Source organism: Dama dama, chromosome X, assembly GCF_033118175.1.
Source record: "Dama dama isolate Ldn47 chromosome X, ASM3311817v1, whole genome shotgun sequence".
NCBI classification, from domain to species: Eukaryota; Metazoa; Chordata; class Mammalia; order Artiodactyla; family Cervidae; genus Dama; species Dama dama.
This window is the reverse complement of record NC_083714.1, coordinates 100,902,264-100,918,798: the sequence shown is the minus strand read 5'-3', so window position 1 is coordinate 100,918,798 and position 16,535 is coordinate 100,902,264. Positions and strand designations below refer to the sequence as shown.

At 49.9% G+C, this 16,535-nt stretch overlaps 2 protein-coding genes across 12 annotated transcripts in view; both read left to right on the top strand.

Moving 5' to 3' along the window:
• Nucleotides 1-2,692, top strand: part of IQSEC2 (IQ motif and Sec7 domain ArfGEF 2) — a 76,750-nt gene extending 74,058 nt beyond the window's left edge. For 4 of the 5 annotated variants that reach the window (XM_061138000.1, XM_061138002.1, XM_061138001.1 and 1 more), the window contains one exon: nt 408-2,692. In XM_061138000.1, the coding sequence (XP_060993983.1) occupies nt 408-1,373 (966 nt within the window). In that variant the 3' untranslated portion in view covers nt 1,374-2,692. The remainder of the gene's footprint in view (nt 1-407) is intronic. The other variant, XM_061138003.1, reaches the window with a different exon arrangement.
• A 7,548-nt stretch (nt 2,693-10,240) lies between these two features.
• The window catches only part of KDM5C (lysine demethylase 5C), a 31,303-nt gene continuing 25,008 nt past the window's right edge, over nt 10,241-16,535 (top strand). For 3 of the 7 annotated variants that reach the window (XM_061137307.1, XM_061137305.1, XM_061137302.1), the window contains exons 1-2: nt 10,243-10,896; nt 14,726-14,803. In XM_061137307.1, the coding sequence (XP_060993290.1) occupies nt 10,747-10,896; nt 14,726-14,803 (228 nt within the window). In that variant the 5' untranslated portion in view covers nt 10,243-10,746. Of the gene's footprint in view, nt 10,897-14,725; nt 14,804-16,535 lie in introns of all 7 variants that reach the window. The other 4 variants (XM_061137306.1, XM_061137303.1, XM_061137308.1 and 1 more) reach the window with 3 other exon arrangements.

The following is a 16,535-nucleotide window of genomic DNA, read 5'->3' as shown; positions in this document are numbered from 1 at the left end:
TCCACTCTCCAGAGCCCCCTCTCAACCCCAGGGCCGACTCCAAGTAGTGATGCTCTTGGAGTTGGGCCGAGAGAAGCTCTTACTTCCAAGTCCTGCTCTTTGAGCCTGACCAAGTCACTCTGTCTCTCTGGGCCTAACATGCTCCCTGCCTGCAAAATGGGGATGAGGAGAAGGTACTGCTAAATCTTCCTCTCCCAGCTGAAGCTCAGATGAGATAGTGGATGTGACAGCAGAGCTCTGCAAGCTGGGGGCGCTCCATGTACAAGTACAGGACCATGACTTGGTTTCCATTATGCCGTGGAGGGGGGTCCTATCTCCCCAGCCCCCAGGGACCAGGGGGGTGGGGCTTAGGGTTGGGGGTTTAGGACATCTAGACCGGCCTGACTTCCACCCCTCCCCCCTTCCAGGGGTCTGTTATTAGCAGTCCACGCCCTCACCAGAGGATGCCACCTCCACCCCCACCCCCGCCGCCAGAGGAGTACAAGAGCCAGAGGCCCGTCTCCAACTCCTCATCCTTCCTGGGCTCCCTATTTGGAAGCAAGCGGGGCAAGGGGCCCTTCCAGATGCCACCGCCACCAACAGGCCAGGCCTCTGCCTCCTCTTCATCTGCTTCTTCCACTCACCACCACCACCACCACCACCACCACGGTCACAGCCATGGTGGCCTGGGGGTGCTGCCTGATGGGCAGTCCAAGCTCCAGGCCCTGCATGCCCAGTATTGCCAAGGACCAGGCCCAGCCCCGCCACCCTACCTGCCACCCCAGCAACCCCCTCTCCCCCCACCGCCTCAGCAGCCCCCTCCCCTGCCGCAGCTGGGCTCCATTCCACCACCTCCCGCTTCAGCTCCTCCTGTGGGGCCGCATCGCCACTTCCATGCCCATGGCCCAGTCCCAGGCCCCCAGCACTATACCTTGGGCCGGCCAGGCAGAGCTCCCAGGCGGGGGGCCGGAGGACACCCTCAGTTTGCTCCACATGGCCGCCACCCCCTGCACCAGCCCACCTCCCCCTTGCCCCTGTACAGTCCTGCCCCCCAGCACCCTCCAGCCCACAAACAGGGCCCCAAGCACTTCATCTTCAGCCACCACCCACAGATGATGCCAGCAGCGGGGGCCGCTGGGGGCCCTGGATCTCGGCCACCAGGGGGCTCCTACTCCCACCCCCACCACCCCCAGTCACCATTGTCACCGCACTCACCCATCCCACCCCACCCCTCCTACCCACCCCTGCCCCCACCCTCACCCCACACCCCACACTCGCCCCTGCCACCCACCTCCCCCCATGGCCCACTGCACGCCTCTGGGCCCCCCGGCACGGCCAACCCACCCACTGCAAACCCCAAGGCCAAGCCAAGCCGGATCAGCACCGTGGTCTGATGAATGGAGTGTGTGAGCTGGGGACTGGGAAGGTCTGGGGAATCTGCAGGAGAGGGACCTCTCTGCTTCCTCAGTTTTTCCAAAATATACATGCACATAGAAATGTCCTCCTCCCCACTTCTTCCCTGCCTCGGGACCCCTTCTCTAACCCCCAACAGTCTCCTTGGGGTTTCCTTCCAGATTTGAGACTCCTTGCCACTTGCAGCCTGTATGCAGGGCTCTTGAGCTCTGGGGAGTGGTGAGGACCTTTCAGAGATCCTCGTCCTCTTTTTCCCTCTCTTCACCGTCCCCCCTCCCTTTCCCCAGAGGTCTAGTTGGGTGGCCTCAGACCTCTGGGCCAGTGTGAGCTCCCCGTCAGCTCTGGCTGGTAGGGATGGGCAGGTGTTGAGAGCAATGAGGGTGAAGGCTTCCCCAGGGCACCTCTGGCCAAGTGGGGCTAGGAGGGGGCTCTGCAGTGTTGTGGCCAAACCCCAGCTGGCTCGGCCCTCTCTCTGACCTCAGGGCCTGGCCACACACTTCCAGGTGTCTCTCCACCTGCTGGAGGATGTGGGGTGTCAGTGCACTCGGTGAGTGGGCCCCCACATATGCTGGTCCCCAGGTGGAGCAGTGCTTCCTCTTTGTAGCCGATCTCTGCTCTCTGTCTAGTGGGCCCCAGCCCAGACCTCTTCAGCTTCAGGACCTTGCCTTTCCTTGCAACGTTCTTATCCTGATCAAAGTCCAGACAGGTTTGGGGCGGGGGTGCTGAGGTCTGGGATGAGAAGGGCGCAGCCCTCCCTCACCCATATTGCATGCCCCCCATTCCCTCACACCTACCCCACCTACAGCTGAAGACAGTGCACTTTACAGATACTGCCCACACACACCCCGCTGGGGCAGGGCACCCAGCGTCAGCCCTGGGGAGAGGGGCTCCCAGAGGGCCATCATGAGCCCGAGATGTCCTTCCTGAGGCAGAGATTGAAGCCATCAGAGTGGGGGCTGGGAGCCAGGATGCCTGAGTCCTTCTGTCCGTCAAACTCTCTGCTGCCTCTCCAGCCCCTTTACAGCCCTGTTTATTTATTATAAATATATTTTTTACAAGCCCCAGCTCCTCTTCTTGCCCCGCATATCCAGCTCCTTTCTCAGCTCCTGCCTCCCTCTCCCCTCTCCACCATGGGCTGCAGTACAAACAGACAGACAGACCCTGGCTGTATGCAGGGCCAGGGACCCCGGGGTTTGGGGGTGGGGGAGGGCAGCAGTGGGAGGGGCTGTATGGAGAGGACCTGGGGTTTAGGCATTGTCTTTTCTCCTTGTATATAAGAATGTATATTTGATGCCTCATAAAAGACCTTGTGCTCACCTCCCGCCTCTGCCTCCTACTTGTGCCCCCTCCCCCATGGTGGAGCCCCTGGGAGAGAGGCCTTAGCCCAGGGAGGTGAGGCGCTGATGGTAGAAGCTCAGGCCACTGGGTGGGTGAGAGGCTTTGGTTGGGTGGGAGGTGGGCGGTGAGGGAGGTTTTCCTGTTTGTTTCATTAACAGTTTGCATAACAGAGTGGCAAGGGTCTGAGCTTTGGAGTTGATACAGTTCAAACGATAAGCCATTGCCGCATGGGGCTGTGATGATGGCATGAGGTAATGAGTGTCCGGCAGCCGGCATAGAGTAGGTGCTCAGCAAGTTAGTTCTCTTCCCTTCCTTTCACAGGTTGGATACTTCCTCTATGCCCATGACATCTATTCTCACCCTTCCTGGGACTGGCCTGGCCTTGCCCTGGAGCCCTCCTCCCTTCTCCACAGCGGGCTGCATTTCTGTCCTTGAGGGTGTGGGTGGAGGGTTACCTGGGCCAGGAAGCCAAGGCTAGATACATTCATTATAAGAACTCCGTGTATGTACTTGGGATGTTAGATGACAAATAGCAGGGCTCCCTTTAGTTTACCGAGGAGGGGTCAGGCCCAGAGAAGGGGAGGGTCTTTCCCAAGTCCGGATGGAGGATCCTGATTTCTAGTCCAGGCTCTTTTCCAGTCCCCAAAGCTGCCTCCCTATGAAATGGACATGTTTCCAGCACCACTGATCATGTCCTGGGGCTCAGCAGAGCCTAGGAAGAATGGGGGATGCTGGCTCTTGGTTAGGGTCGGCAGGGTCCCTGGAAGCAGCAGTCAATAAATATTTGGGGGACTTTCTTAGAGCGTGAAATGGCCACTAAGAGGGAGCAGTTTGGATGACCCCACATTTTCTTTTTGAGGCCTTATTTCCCCCACCTTATGGATGGCCCCACTCTTGAGTAGCTGAGATCAGTGTCTTTGTTTTCTTCCTCACATGCACATTTATACAAAAGCAGCAGCTGGAGCCATCTAAGCATTTGGTACAGAATCAAATCCAATCAGACTTTTTTCGTTTCTTCTCTGGTGGACCAGGCTGGACTACCTTTGATTGTTCCCACTTCTCCCACCTTCAGCTTGATGCTCGTTTTTGTCTTCCCATAGCTCAGCTTTTAGCAGTCAGTCAGACTTGACTGTTGCCTTTGATGAAATAGGGATAATAATCTTGCAGGGCAGTTGTTAATAGATGGGAGTGAAATGCCTGCCCCTTTGCCAGACACACAGTCAACTATTCTCGGCTGCCTACAGAAAAAAGTGCAAACCCCTTGCCTTGACTTTGGAACTATCTCTGTAATCCACTCATTTCTCGTCTACACTTTGGTCATCCACTCACCATTTCCTGAAAAGACCTGTATGTAATTTCCAAACTCAGTATTTTACCTGTGCCTTCTCCCTGAAAGATGTACTCCCCCCACATCCCTGATGAAGGTTTTCTCACTCTTATGAGATGGTCTTAAAGAACCCATGCCTCACAAAGTGTGCCCTTGATCACATTTTCTGGGATCCCTCACATCAGTATCTATCTTCCCCACTAGACCATAACTGGCACAGGCGTGACGCTGATCTGAATCACCTCTGTCCAGAGCATTCCCCAGCACAGTGCTTGTCATAGCACAGATGACACTAAACTTTTTGTTGATTTGAATGAATAGTTCTTTCTAAGCTAAATGTTAAAGTATCTTTGCATTGGTTGATTTATTGATTGATGCGACCTGCAAGCTTTCAGGCCCCTCTGGAACCTCCTCGTGCTTCTCTCAGCTCTCTCCTATCTTCTCCTCCTCCTCCCTTCCTCCCTGCAGTCCCAGCACTGGGCTGTCCCTGCCCCACCCTCACCCTCACCCTGGAAGCTCACCATCCAGACTTTGGCTCCTCACCTCCCCATTTCCCTGAGGACCTGAAGACAAGGAGTTAACTGGCCATCCTCAAACGTTTTACTGCCCGTCTTTTTGGAGATGTGGATGAGGAGGGATGACACATAACAAAAGACAAAGGTCCTAGAATCTCATGGAGTTCATGTCTTTACCCTAGACCAGTGGTAGCCTATAAGTCTTTCTGTGATGATAGAAATGTCCTATACCTGTGCTGTTCACTATGGTAACCCCTAGCCACATGTGGCTGCTGAGCACTTGAAATATGGCTAGTTGCAACTGAGGAACTGAATTTTAAAAAATACAAACAGCCACATGTGGATACTGGCTACCATATTGGACAGTGCAGGACAAGACTTTCAGAAGTAGACAGCCTGGGGGGATAATGCCAATACAACATAAGTGTGGGCCCAAAAGGAAGCACAGAATGTGTGGGGGTGCAAAGAAAGGAAAAACTCAACTTGGGGCAGGGGAGAGGGATCAGGTGAGCATTTCTGGAACTGTTCCTTTAGCTAAGTCTTGAAGGGTGAGTAGGAATAAGCCCAGGAAAGAAAGGCATTTGCCAGAGGGAGCAGCATATGCCTGGAGGTGTGTGAGTATGTTAATGTTAGTGGAATGATGAGAAAGGAATGGGAGAGGACAGCCCAGGTGGTGGGCATGGCACATCCCAAAGGAGAGGTGGGCAGTCCCCATATCCTCTGTTGCCAACAGATTTTCTCACCCAGGCCTTGGGAACTAAAGAAAGACCAGGTGACATGTTGGGCTACATAGCATCTCTGTTATAAAGCTATTATTTTTCCCTTTGTAAATAATGAATGATTATATTGAGGGGAGATGCATTAACATTATGTATTTGTCTTGTTACTCCTCAAACTTTCACCCACCAGTTTTAACATTCACTGATGATTCTTGAGGTGGCCAAATGGTGACTGCCCAATGCCATCCTTCTTTGAACTTCTATTAGTTGGCTCTCCAGTGTAAGGGAGAGCTTTCCCTTTTCCTACATTTATGTATCTATAGTCTCATGGACTCATGGTTGTCTATCATTTCGGTGAGTTATAACACATTAATGTCATTCTTTATCTCGATGTTCAAAATGTCCCATATTTAGCCTGCAGGAAGACGACTTCTGTGTCCTTTTGACAGCTCTCCATCTTTCCTGAGCACTTCCTTATTTTCTGGTACCACAAGATGCTCCAGACTCATCTTATATTTTCCCTGACCCAGTCTTGGAATCAACCACTTTTTCCAAGGAGCTCTGGTTCTTTTTGGTTGAGAATGGCATTTAGAAACCAAGATTTGGGCACTAGGTGTTATATTAATAGCTTTGTTTTCAGGATTTGCTTTTTTATTTGGGAAAACTTTTGAGCATCTATTGATGATTTTCTAACTCCATCATTCTTTGAAGGAAAAGTTTTTCCCTTTCCCTCATTTTATTTATTTATATCAGTATGGAGTCATGGATTTTTATTTTACTCGAGTTATAAACCACTACTATCATAATTCATTTGGGATTATCACTGTTTTGAATGTATCATTTTTATTGTTATGCATATATATTGAGCACATAATATACATCTCCCTCTCTATCTATAAATCTCCACGAACTCACACAGAGACCTTGATATCTTAAGGAGGCTCTTTTAATAACCTAGGATAGAAACAGTCAATGGCTCTCTTGGGGAGCAGAAGATTAGAAAAAGGCATGGGGAAGAGGGGATAAATTTCAGAGCTACTTAGGATTTAGAACTTGCAGCTCATACCTACTTTAGAATTGGAAGGGACCCTGTTTTAAAATCAAGAAAGTGATGCACAAAGTCATTATGCAGTTCATCCAGAAAACATGGATGGAGTGAGTGTGGTCAAGAACAGAGCCAAGCATTCCAATCACTGCTCTGTACCAGTTCCATACCAGACCCTCTCTCCCCAGGTGCATGGTTGAGGCCAACCCAACCCCCAGTTCAGGGTGAGCTCCCTGCCACTTCTCAGTTCTTAACTCTGCAGGGCCCAGACTCAGGCTGGTCCCAAGCAAGATCCAAAGATTGAGAAAGGATCCCATTTCCTGAGCACCTGTTTTGCAAGGGGCACCATTTGAGACTTTTACAGGCAGAATTGCATAGCAGTCAGACAGACTTGGACAGTTTGTACTCTGCTACTTACTAGCCATGTAACTGGGTTAAGTTTACATTACTCTGAATTTCAACCTCCTCATCTGTTATATAGGGATAACAATACCTATTTCATAGTACCTGGCCTTTGAGCAATGGCAGTTATCATGATCTCTAATCTTCATAACCACCCTGTGTGGAAGGGATTATATAGTCTCATTGGACAAATGAGAAAATCGAGGTTCAGGGAGGTGAGGTACATGGTAGATCTCAGTGGGTGAATGTCAGCTGCAGGAAAGCAGAGACCATGTCTGTCTTGGTCACCGTTATATTCCCAAGGCCCAGAAAAGTACCTGGTGCATAGTAGGAATTTGATGTGTTCATGAATGAATGAATTGGGACTGGCTGGGCTTCAAAGAGTCTATGCAGTTTCCATTTGCCCTTCCAGGATGGTGGGTGGTGTCTGGGCTAAGAACCTTAGAGAAGACTTTGGGAAGGGTAGGCTGTGCTGAGACCCCAAACCTGGTCACCTGACTCCTAATTTGTGCTCTTTGCCCTTCACTGAGCAGCCTCAAGATAGAAAGGCCGAACTTCTTTCAACCTAGGATTTGGCATATTCTTTTATCTTCTTTGTTCTCATCACCTTCTCCTGCCTAGTTCTACTATGGTGGGAGCAAATGACAAGAACATTTGACCAAGAGTCAGCAACTTCTTGTGTAACAATGGGCAAGTTGTTTAATCTGTCTGGAACTTGGTTCCTCATCTACAGGTTGGGTAAATTGATCTACATCTTTCCCAAGACTGTTGCAAAGATTAAGGGAAGTAATTGGTATGGAAGAGCTATGTGGGCTGTTAAATGCTTACACATGTGAGAGACTAGTGATTTTTTTTTTTAAACTGTTATTAGCATTACCTTGCCTAGCTTTGTTTCCTGTCCATACAGTTGTCTAGCTGGGTCACTCACCTGTGTTTCTGGTGGAGAAGGGCTGAGGTTTCCCTGATACCTAGAAAGCTAGAAAGGAGATGTCACTTACTATATGTATTACTTGGGACAAGTTTCCTCACAAGGCAAGTAGGGGATAAAGATTCTAAGCATTCAAGGCAATCTAAGGGTTCAAGTGATAAAAAATCTGAAATCACTAGGCACAGTGCCTGGCACAAAGGAGATTCTTAATGAGTTTTGACATACTGTTTGTTGACTCTCAGGAGTGAAAATAACAGTTAACAGATACTGAAGGCCTTCTATATGCTAGGTAGTATACAACAATCCTTCAAGGTAGGTATTATCATCACCATACAACATCACTCAGTTTCAGAACCTGGGACTTACCTAAGGCCACATAACTAGAAAATGGCAGAGCTGGTGGGACTAGAAGTCAAGCCTCTCTGACTACAGGGTGTGAGTTCCTACCAGTGTTCCCCACTCCCTTAGAGAGGATGCCCTTAGCTCAGCAGGCAGAATGAATATACTTAACTGGGACATGGTATGTGATTGCTGCTGCTGCTGCTGCTGCTAAGTCACTTCAGTCGTGTCTGACTCTGTGCAACCCCATAGATGGCAGCCCATCAGGCTCCCCTGTCCCTGGGATTCTCCAGGCAAGAACACTGGAGTGGGCTGCCATTTCCTTCTCCAATGCATGAAAGGAAAAGTGAAAGTGAAGTCGCTCAGTCGTGTCCGACTCTTAGCGAACCCATGGACTGCAGCCTACCAGGCTCCTCCATCCATGGGATTTTCCAGGCAACACTACTGGAGTGGAGTGCCATTACCTTCTCCGGGTATGTGATTAGAAACTGTTAACTGAAGGAATGACACTCTCCATCCCCTTCAAACATACTCAAGCTTACAGCAGATGCTTAATATATCCAGGAAATGTTTGCCAAGAGTATATATTATTTTTAGTGAATATATATTAAGGCTGCTCAAAAATATACATTCATTTTTCTGTTTACTCAGCATTTATTTACTGCTTACCATGCCAGGTGCTAAGGATGTATAAGATCACAAGGTTCCTACCCTTAAGGAATTCACAGTCTGATGGAGGAACACAAAATAAGCACTTAAGCAGCATGTGGTGAAAGTGAAAGTTGCTCAGTCATGTCCCACTCTTTGCAACCCCATGGACCATGGAATTCTCCAGGCCCAATACAAGAGTGGGTAGCCTTTCCCTTCTCCAGGGGATCTTCCCAACCCAGGGATCCGAACCCAGGTCTCCCACACTACAGGGGGATTCTTTACCAGCTGAGCCACCAGGAAAGCCCAAGAATACTGGAGTGGGTAGCCTATCCCTTCTTCAGGGGATCTTCCCAACCAGGAATCCAACCAGGGTCTCCTTCATTGCAGGCGGATTCTTTACCAACTGAGCTATCAGGTAAGCCCAATCAGCATGTAGAGAAGTATTCTAAAATGTGCACAGTAGGTTTTTGAACTATTTATGCGTTAGGCCCACAACTGATGAGTAACTTAGAGCTCCTCAAATGCAGTAGATGCCTGATCTATGGGCAAAGTATTGGTTTGATAGTCAAAGCAGTTACAATACACCTATTCAGAAACTGCTTACAAACATGCACACAATAGGAGCAGAGGTACACATGGTAGATACTCAAATATAAGGAGGGGGCTATACACAATAAATACAATCCATGCACACAAATACATAAGTACACTGTAGGCTCACAAGTGGGCACAGAGTAGGTACTTCAAATGGTGGGCACTGGTAGGTGATATATATGCTGTTGTTAAAATCCGATAGTTAAAATATATATACTCTCAGGCTTATTTTGTAGGGGTACATGCCACAAATGAAAGTGGAAGTCACTCAGTCGAGTCCGACTCTTTGCGACCCCATGGACTATACAATCCATGAAATTCTCTAGGCCAGAATACTGGAGTGGGTATCCTTTCCCTTCTCCAGGGGATCTTCCTAACCCAGGGATCAAACCCAAGTCTCCCGCATTGTAGGCGGGTTCTTTACCAGTTGAGTCACAAAGGAAGCCCACATGCCACAAATAAGGACACGATAAAAGTGTTCATTAAAATGCTGACTGACAATAACTCTTTGGAGTTAAGGATGGAAGCCCCATCTCTGAGAGGCCTCTACACGAAAACTTGGACAAAATAAATATTTCCTTCCTCTCCTTGGGGCCCAGGGTTCTAAAAATCCGCAATCCTCGAGAAGGGAGCAACATCCCGGCTTCCTTTTTTCAAAGCCCCAGAGGTGTCAGAACCTAGACCTGGGAGCTATGTATGTCTCGTAATCTACGGGCCTGCAGAAAGGTCCCTTGCAATCACGGACTCGAAGCCGCCTTCTGTGGCCCACACCGGAAAGACCCGGGAGGAGAGCATGTTGGGGCGGGGCTCGCGCCAGAGTTGAGGTCATCGAGTGGGTGCCAGTTCAGACCCACCACCCACCAACGCCAACTCCTCTTCCGGTCTCCCTCCGTAACGCGCATGCGCAGCACTGGCCTTTAAACGTGCACCGCCGGTCCGTCCGGAAAGAGGGATCGGTTTGCTAATTTCAACTTTGTTCTTCCGCCGCTGAGGCGGACTATTTGCTCTCAGTCTGGGAAGCAGTTTTAAGTTCCCGCTTCCTGATAAGGGGATCCACGCCTGCCGATTCAGCTCAGTCCCCACGGGATGATGGCTTCCTAGGGCTTGGCCTCACGCAAGGCATACGAGGCTCAGAGGGACATCCCGCGGAGGGATCCGGTTTGTTGTGGTGAAGGGAGGGGGGGAGACGGTGAGAAACCAAGATGGCGGCGGCGGCACTAAAGGCCGCGGCGGTTGGGAGGTAACTGTGGTGGTGAAGGCTGCGGTAGTTGGGAGGCAGCGGCCGAGCTTGGAACGAACGGAGCGGGGCGAAGAGGCGATAGAGTAGTGTCAGCCTGAGCCTCTCAGAGCGCGGCAGCTACACGTCCCCTGGGCCCTCGGCGGGCGGCGGCCGCCCCGCTTAGGGCCTAGTCTCCGGGCAGTGCCTCGGCTTCGTGCAGCGGCGTCCGCCATGAGTCCTTAAGGGCGGTCCGAGCCCTCCAGTCCTAGGGCGCACCATGGAGCCGGGGTCTGACGACTTCCTACCGCCGCCGGAGTGCCCGGTGTTCGAGCCTAGCTGGGCGGAGTTCCGAGACCCTCTTGGCTACATTGCGAAAATCAGGCCCATCGCCGAGAAGTCGGGCATTTGCAAGATCCGCCCACCCGCGGTAAGGCCCTGGGCCGGTGGTCGCCGGGGATGAAGAACTAGGGTAGCGGGCGGAGAGGTCCAGATCAGAGGGCAGCTCGAGGTGTGGGGAGATGGGGTGGCTGGCACTGTTGTGGATGCGGCGCGGGTCGGAGAAAGGGTGCTGGGGGCAAGGGGTCTTTCGTGGTGGCCCTAAGTCGGAGACCCACTCCCACTCCGCCCTTCAGAATCACTCTTAGTAAGATTCAAGAAAGGGATGCCTAGTGGCCCCGGGGAGAGTTCACAGAGAGGCACTCCAAACATCTCTTGGTTACCCCGAACCACCTAGGTCAAGGCTGCTCTAAAGGTCTTTTTTCCCATTTACTGGCATCACTTCTCTTAAGGCACGCAGTGTGGTGTAATGGAAAGATCACAGCTCTGAAGGGAGTTAAACCTTCAGAACTCCACTCTGCAGTTTACCAGCTGTGTGACCTTGGTCAAGTAACGTGATTTCTCTGAGCCTGTGAAATGGGTTCCATGAATGGTTCTTTCGAGAATTGTATTAAACTAGGTAGCGTCTGTGTGTAGTAGGCACTAGGTAAGTGGTAATTATTGTGACTGCGAAAGTGTTTGATGTGGTCATTGGTTTGCTTCTATGTGGGTTGACTCATATTTACTCATAGCCTGCCAGGCCAATACATTTATGATAATATTCTGGGCTGGTAGACCAGTCAGGAAATCAGTCTCACAGGGAATGCTCTGTCTGGCTCCCCTGAGATGGGTTCAGTGAATTGTCCTCTTTTCCTAGTTGAAGGCAATATCTGGGCCTTTTCTGCCCGTCACTACCCAGGCTTGACTTCTATAAAGAGTCTTGGACCAGTCAGCTTGGGGTGGGGTATGAGTCCTTCTTAGAAGATTTCTCCTCTGATCTGCCCCGGGATGTAGGAGGTGCCAGATGATAGGATATTCTTGAACCCTCAGAAACAGAATGGTTGGATGGATGGAAGTATGCCTCCTTTGGAACCCTTGATTCCCAGAGGTCAGCGACAAAGGGCGGTGTATCTTTACTCCTAGGCCTGGCTTCAGGCCAGGAGAAGTCCCCCAAGCGCTAGGATACGCTGCCACCTTGCTAGCATCAAAGGGAAATGATGATATATGTTGTTCAGTCACCACTTGGGATTCAAAGGGCAGGAATTGAGTTTGGGTGTTTTTGAATGGGTGTCTCCTGGCTGAAACCAAACGAGAGGGCATCACAGGCCTCCTTATTTAACTTGGTGCTTTCTGGTGCTCAGCCATAGATCTAGGCTGGTTTCAAATGGATCCTTTGGGAGGTGTTGGGTAAGCTGATTTCTTCCTTATTGGAGCCTGGCCACATATCTCTGAGGTATCCTTGTCCATGGTGGGGGAGTGGCAGTGGGTAGTGAGAGGTCAGAAAGGCCAGCAGAAAGGAGAAGCTGGAGTCCTGGGCAGCCTCAGGGAGGCATTCCCTGAAGTGACTTGGCAGGCCTGTGCGAAAGAGGCATATCTGACATAAGGGGTAGTTGAGCCTTGAATTTTCTATCCTGTTTTTCTGTCTTGGACTTCTCAGGGCAGACTGGCGTTGTGCAGGTATTGTTACCCTTCCTTGGGACACCAGGAGTAGGAAATGTGACATGGTGACATGTGTGTGTGTGTGTGTTTGTGTGTGTGTCTCCTGCAGGGGGCCTTCCTTTGTTAGGCTTCTCTTCCCTACCCCAATACTGTACTTCCCTCTAACCCAGGAGATCTGGCTTTCTCTGGTTTTGTTCGGTTTTCCCCTCCTGTAGAGCTGCTCCTAGGCCTCCTTTAGAAGTCCCTCCTAGCGGGACTTCTGGCTGGAATTTAAAGCACTCACCCAAGTGGTGCTTGGGCCGAGTTGGAACGTTTGTAGGGGTGGGTGCTTGGAAATTGGAGGTTTGCCTAAGGAAGGGCAGGGGAAGGGTAATTTGGATTCTGAGTTGCTAGGCGAGTGGCTGCCACTCTTGAAGAAGATGAGTGCAAGGAGAGTGTTGGTATTCTGGAGTATACCTAGGGGAGCTTGGAAGGGCCTTGCTTCCTGCTTCAGGTGGCCAACCATTTTATCACCATCCTGCCAATACTGACATACTGAGTATTTGACACATGAGAATATGGGACTGAAGGCAGGATGAGGGAGCTTGTAGGTCCCAGGGAGAGCCAGGCAGGGGAGACCACTGAACCTTCCTCAGCTATCTGTTGTATGTACAGCTTTTGCTCTAGGATTTCAGTTCTGCCATTGTCAGGTTGCTTGATGTTGCACTTATTCTTATCTCGAACTTGATTTAGGAGGAAAGAAGGGTGCCTGGAGTTCTGGGTTTGAGCACCTTCCTACCTGGGTTACCTGCGCTGAGGGGAATGCCCTACTGATGGGAGGCAAGGGAGCATGGGGAGCCTGTCTGGACTTGAGCCATATCTTTTTAGTTTGAGTTTTTTTGTTGTTAGTTTTGTTTGTTTTTGCCCCTACTTCATTGAGTCCCATGTGTTTGCTACCTGCTTTGCAGGGGGTGGGGTTGGGGATTATGTATGCATGTAAGTATGAGTCCTGTGGCCCCTTTTCTAAAAGTGTGTGTACAGAAGAGGCCAGCAGCTTTTTCTTCTCTTTAACTGCCCCTCCCCTTTCCCATGTGTATGCATGTGTGGGTGAATACTGGTATCCTGGTGTAGTGTAAAGAGCCTTGGACCAGAGGTCAGAAGACAGGGGTTCTGGTCTTGGCTTTACCAGTAACTCAGCATGTTATTTTGGAGAAATCACATTTCTTTTCTGGGCCTCATTTTCCCCATTGGTTAAATGAAGGCACTGGTCTAGGTTACTCCAGGTTCTTTTCACCATCCCAGCAGGAGGCAGGGTTCTAAGAAGGACTCCTGGGAGGGTGGAGGGAGGAAGGAGCATGGGGAGGAGGTTCTTCACAGCTGCCCTTTGGGCAGGACACAACAAGCTCCAACTTGGCAGATCAGTCTCCTCTACTTTTGTTATCTTTCCTAACTTCTCTCCTCCTCCCCAAATCCTCCCAATCTTTGCTACCACAGTCAGTGGTACATTTCAGCACTTAGGACACCCCTCCCTCCTTCCTACTTCTTCCCCTGCCTCTTCCTGGTACTGGGCAGGTGTTTGAGAGAGGACACATAGGAAGCCAGACCAGGTGAGTATTGCAAATTCTTGCTCCTGGCTCTTCCCTGCAGTGTCTGTCTCACTGAGAGAACAAACATTAAAGGCCCAAACCTTGAAATAGCCCAAATTGGAGCTGAGCTACTCTGCATATGTATTGGGTAGTGAGGTCACTCTTAGATATCAAGTCTTAATGATGATTCCTTTGAAAAGAAAACCAGTTTAATTTTTCATATCAGTCTTATGAGGAAACCAGGGCAAGAGTTCATATTGCCACCTTACAGTTAAGGAAACAGATTCAGAAAGGTAAAAATCCCGTAACTAGTAAGTAGTAGAGCTAAAATGTGAACCCACGTCTTCTGACTTCAGATCCTGTATGCTTTCCAGTACAGCACATGCCTAAGGGATATGTGCATAGGGAGAGTTTGAAGTCAGCTGTTTTGGACCTCATTTTTCTTTTTCTTAAAATTGTACCACTGTACTGTTGGGAGGGAATCAGGAGACATTTCCCAGGGTATATGCATGGGATGTCGAGTATGGACTTGAGGCACTTCTAAAGCTCTGTTGTGAGTTGTGTTTGTATGGGCTGGGTGTTTGCCAGGTTAAAAGTTCTGGGGTGGCTAGAGGTCTGGGAAGCCGTGAATGGGGTGCTGAATTGCTTTTGGTGCCCAGACTGGTCTTGCACTATGCTGGAATAACCCAACTCCCTTTCTCCTCCTTACCCACTCAGGACTGGCAGCCGCCCTTTGCTGTTGAAGTGGACAACTTCAGGTTTACTCCCCGAATCCAGAGGCTGAATGAACTAGAGGTAAGAAGACCAACAGCTGGTGGTGGGGTTGGGAGAATGGATACCTGAGCTCTGATCCTGCTTCCCTCCTACCTTCTCTGGCTGAGGTACTTTACCTAACTAGGCCTTTATTCTATCTTCTGTGAAGTTGCCTGGAGGGCATGGAGAAGCTGTAGAGCTCTGAATATAAACCAGAGCAAGGGCTTTTAGTCTCCCAGATCTGATAACCCTAAGGTTGGGGATTGTGCTTTTCCCACAAACGTTTGGTACTTCTGAAACTCCCTTGTCAACCAGCCCACCCTACTTAGGTCAGCAAAAGAGAAATATGGGGCTAACTGAGACCCTTTCTTGCTTGGCCAGCTGAATATATCCTCATCTGTCCAATCCATCTACAGCCCTGTGCTTCCTACCTTCCTTCCATGGTGCTTGGTAAGGTGGGAGGTGAGGTGGATGGGCAGGAACAACAAAAGAACTGGTCTCTGTGGAAGCTGGAATGGTTACAATGGACAGAAGGTCAGGCAAGTAGGCTTTTCCCTCTCCCTTTTGTTCTGTACAGGAAATCTAGACCCTTCGCATGGATAAGGTGAGGTTCTCCATGAAAGACTTGAGAATGCCCTAGAGCAATGAGAGTAGATGCCCTTAAGCCAGTTCCAAGTAAAATCCTGGAGTTTCCCTTGGAAGATGTAGATTAGAAGTATGCTATACTCCTCTCCCTCATTTTTATGTATTTTCAAGCCTTAATAGGTGTCTAAGGGTATGGGGCTGACTATTAGGCCCAACCAGATACCCGTAACCTGAAAGGTTACTTGTCTTCTAGACTGCAGATCCTCAGCCTTGGCACTATTGACAATTTGGGCCAGGTAATTTATTGTCATGGAGGGCTGTCCTGTGCATTGTAGGATGTCTGTCATCCCTGTAGGATGTCTTGTCAGCCCATTAGATACTAGAACATATTACCCTCTCCCAGGTATGGCAACCAAAGCATGTCTCTAGACATTACTTAAATGTCCTCTGGAAGGCAAAATTGCCACTTATTGAGAATCACTGTTTTAGAGTCAGTCTAGGTACTCTTCTGGTTAGGGCAAAAATCATCTTTTGTATGTGATACAAGTTCCTTAGAGAAATGGATCTGACCAGGTCTGTTGTTGTATAGGTAGGGCAAGGTGTAGCCTACCGTAGGACAGGGGCAGGTTTTCTAGAGAGAGAGCTGGCTAATGTGGGGGAGGGGGGCAGGCATGAGGCCAAGGTTGGAAAGCTAAGGGGTTGAAGTGGAAGGGTTAGGGTTCCTGGCCCCTTAGGGATTCTCATAGCAAGGGAGCCATAGGATATTCCTTTCTGTGGATAAACTTTACTTTTCCTCATCTATGAAAGAACTGTCCCTGTTTCCGCCTAATGGGATCAGAGCAAGGTAATGAATGGTAAGGACTTAACCTAGTTCTCCCTAAAACTAGGCCCTCTGACTAGGGTGAGGTAGTTATAGACTTGGGGTGCCCTTCTTGGATCACAGATTTCAGGAACGCATGGCAAATGCCTTGTTCCTAGGATCTTTTGCCCACATTGGGTCCTGATTAGGTCGGGTGCCAGTGCTGCTTTGGTATACCATCTCAGTTCTTTAGGCCATTTTGTCTTTAGCATGCACTCTCACCCTTTGGCCACCATGGAACAAATTTCATGGTGCATGTGAAGAGGTGAATGTTCTCTTTTGGAGGCATCATTCTCTGAAACATGCCTAGAGTTTAGATATAATTCTGTA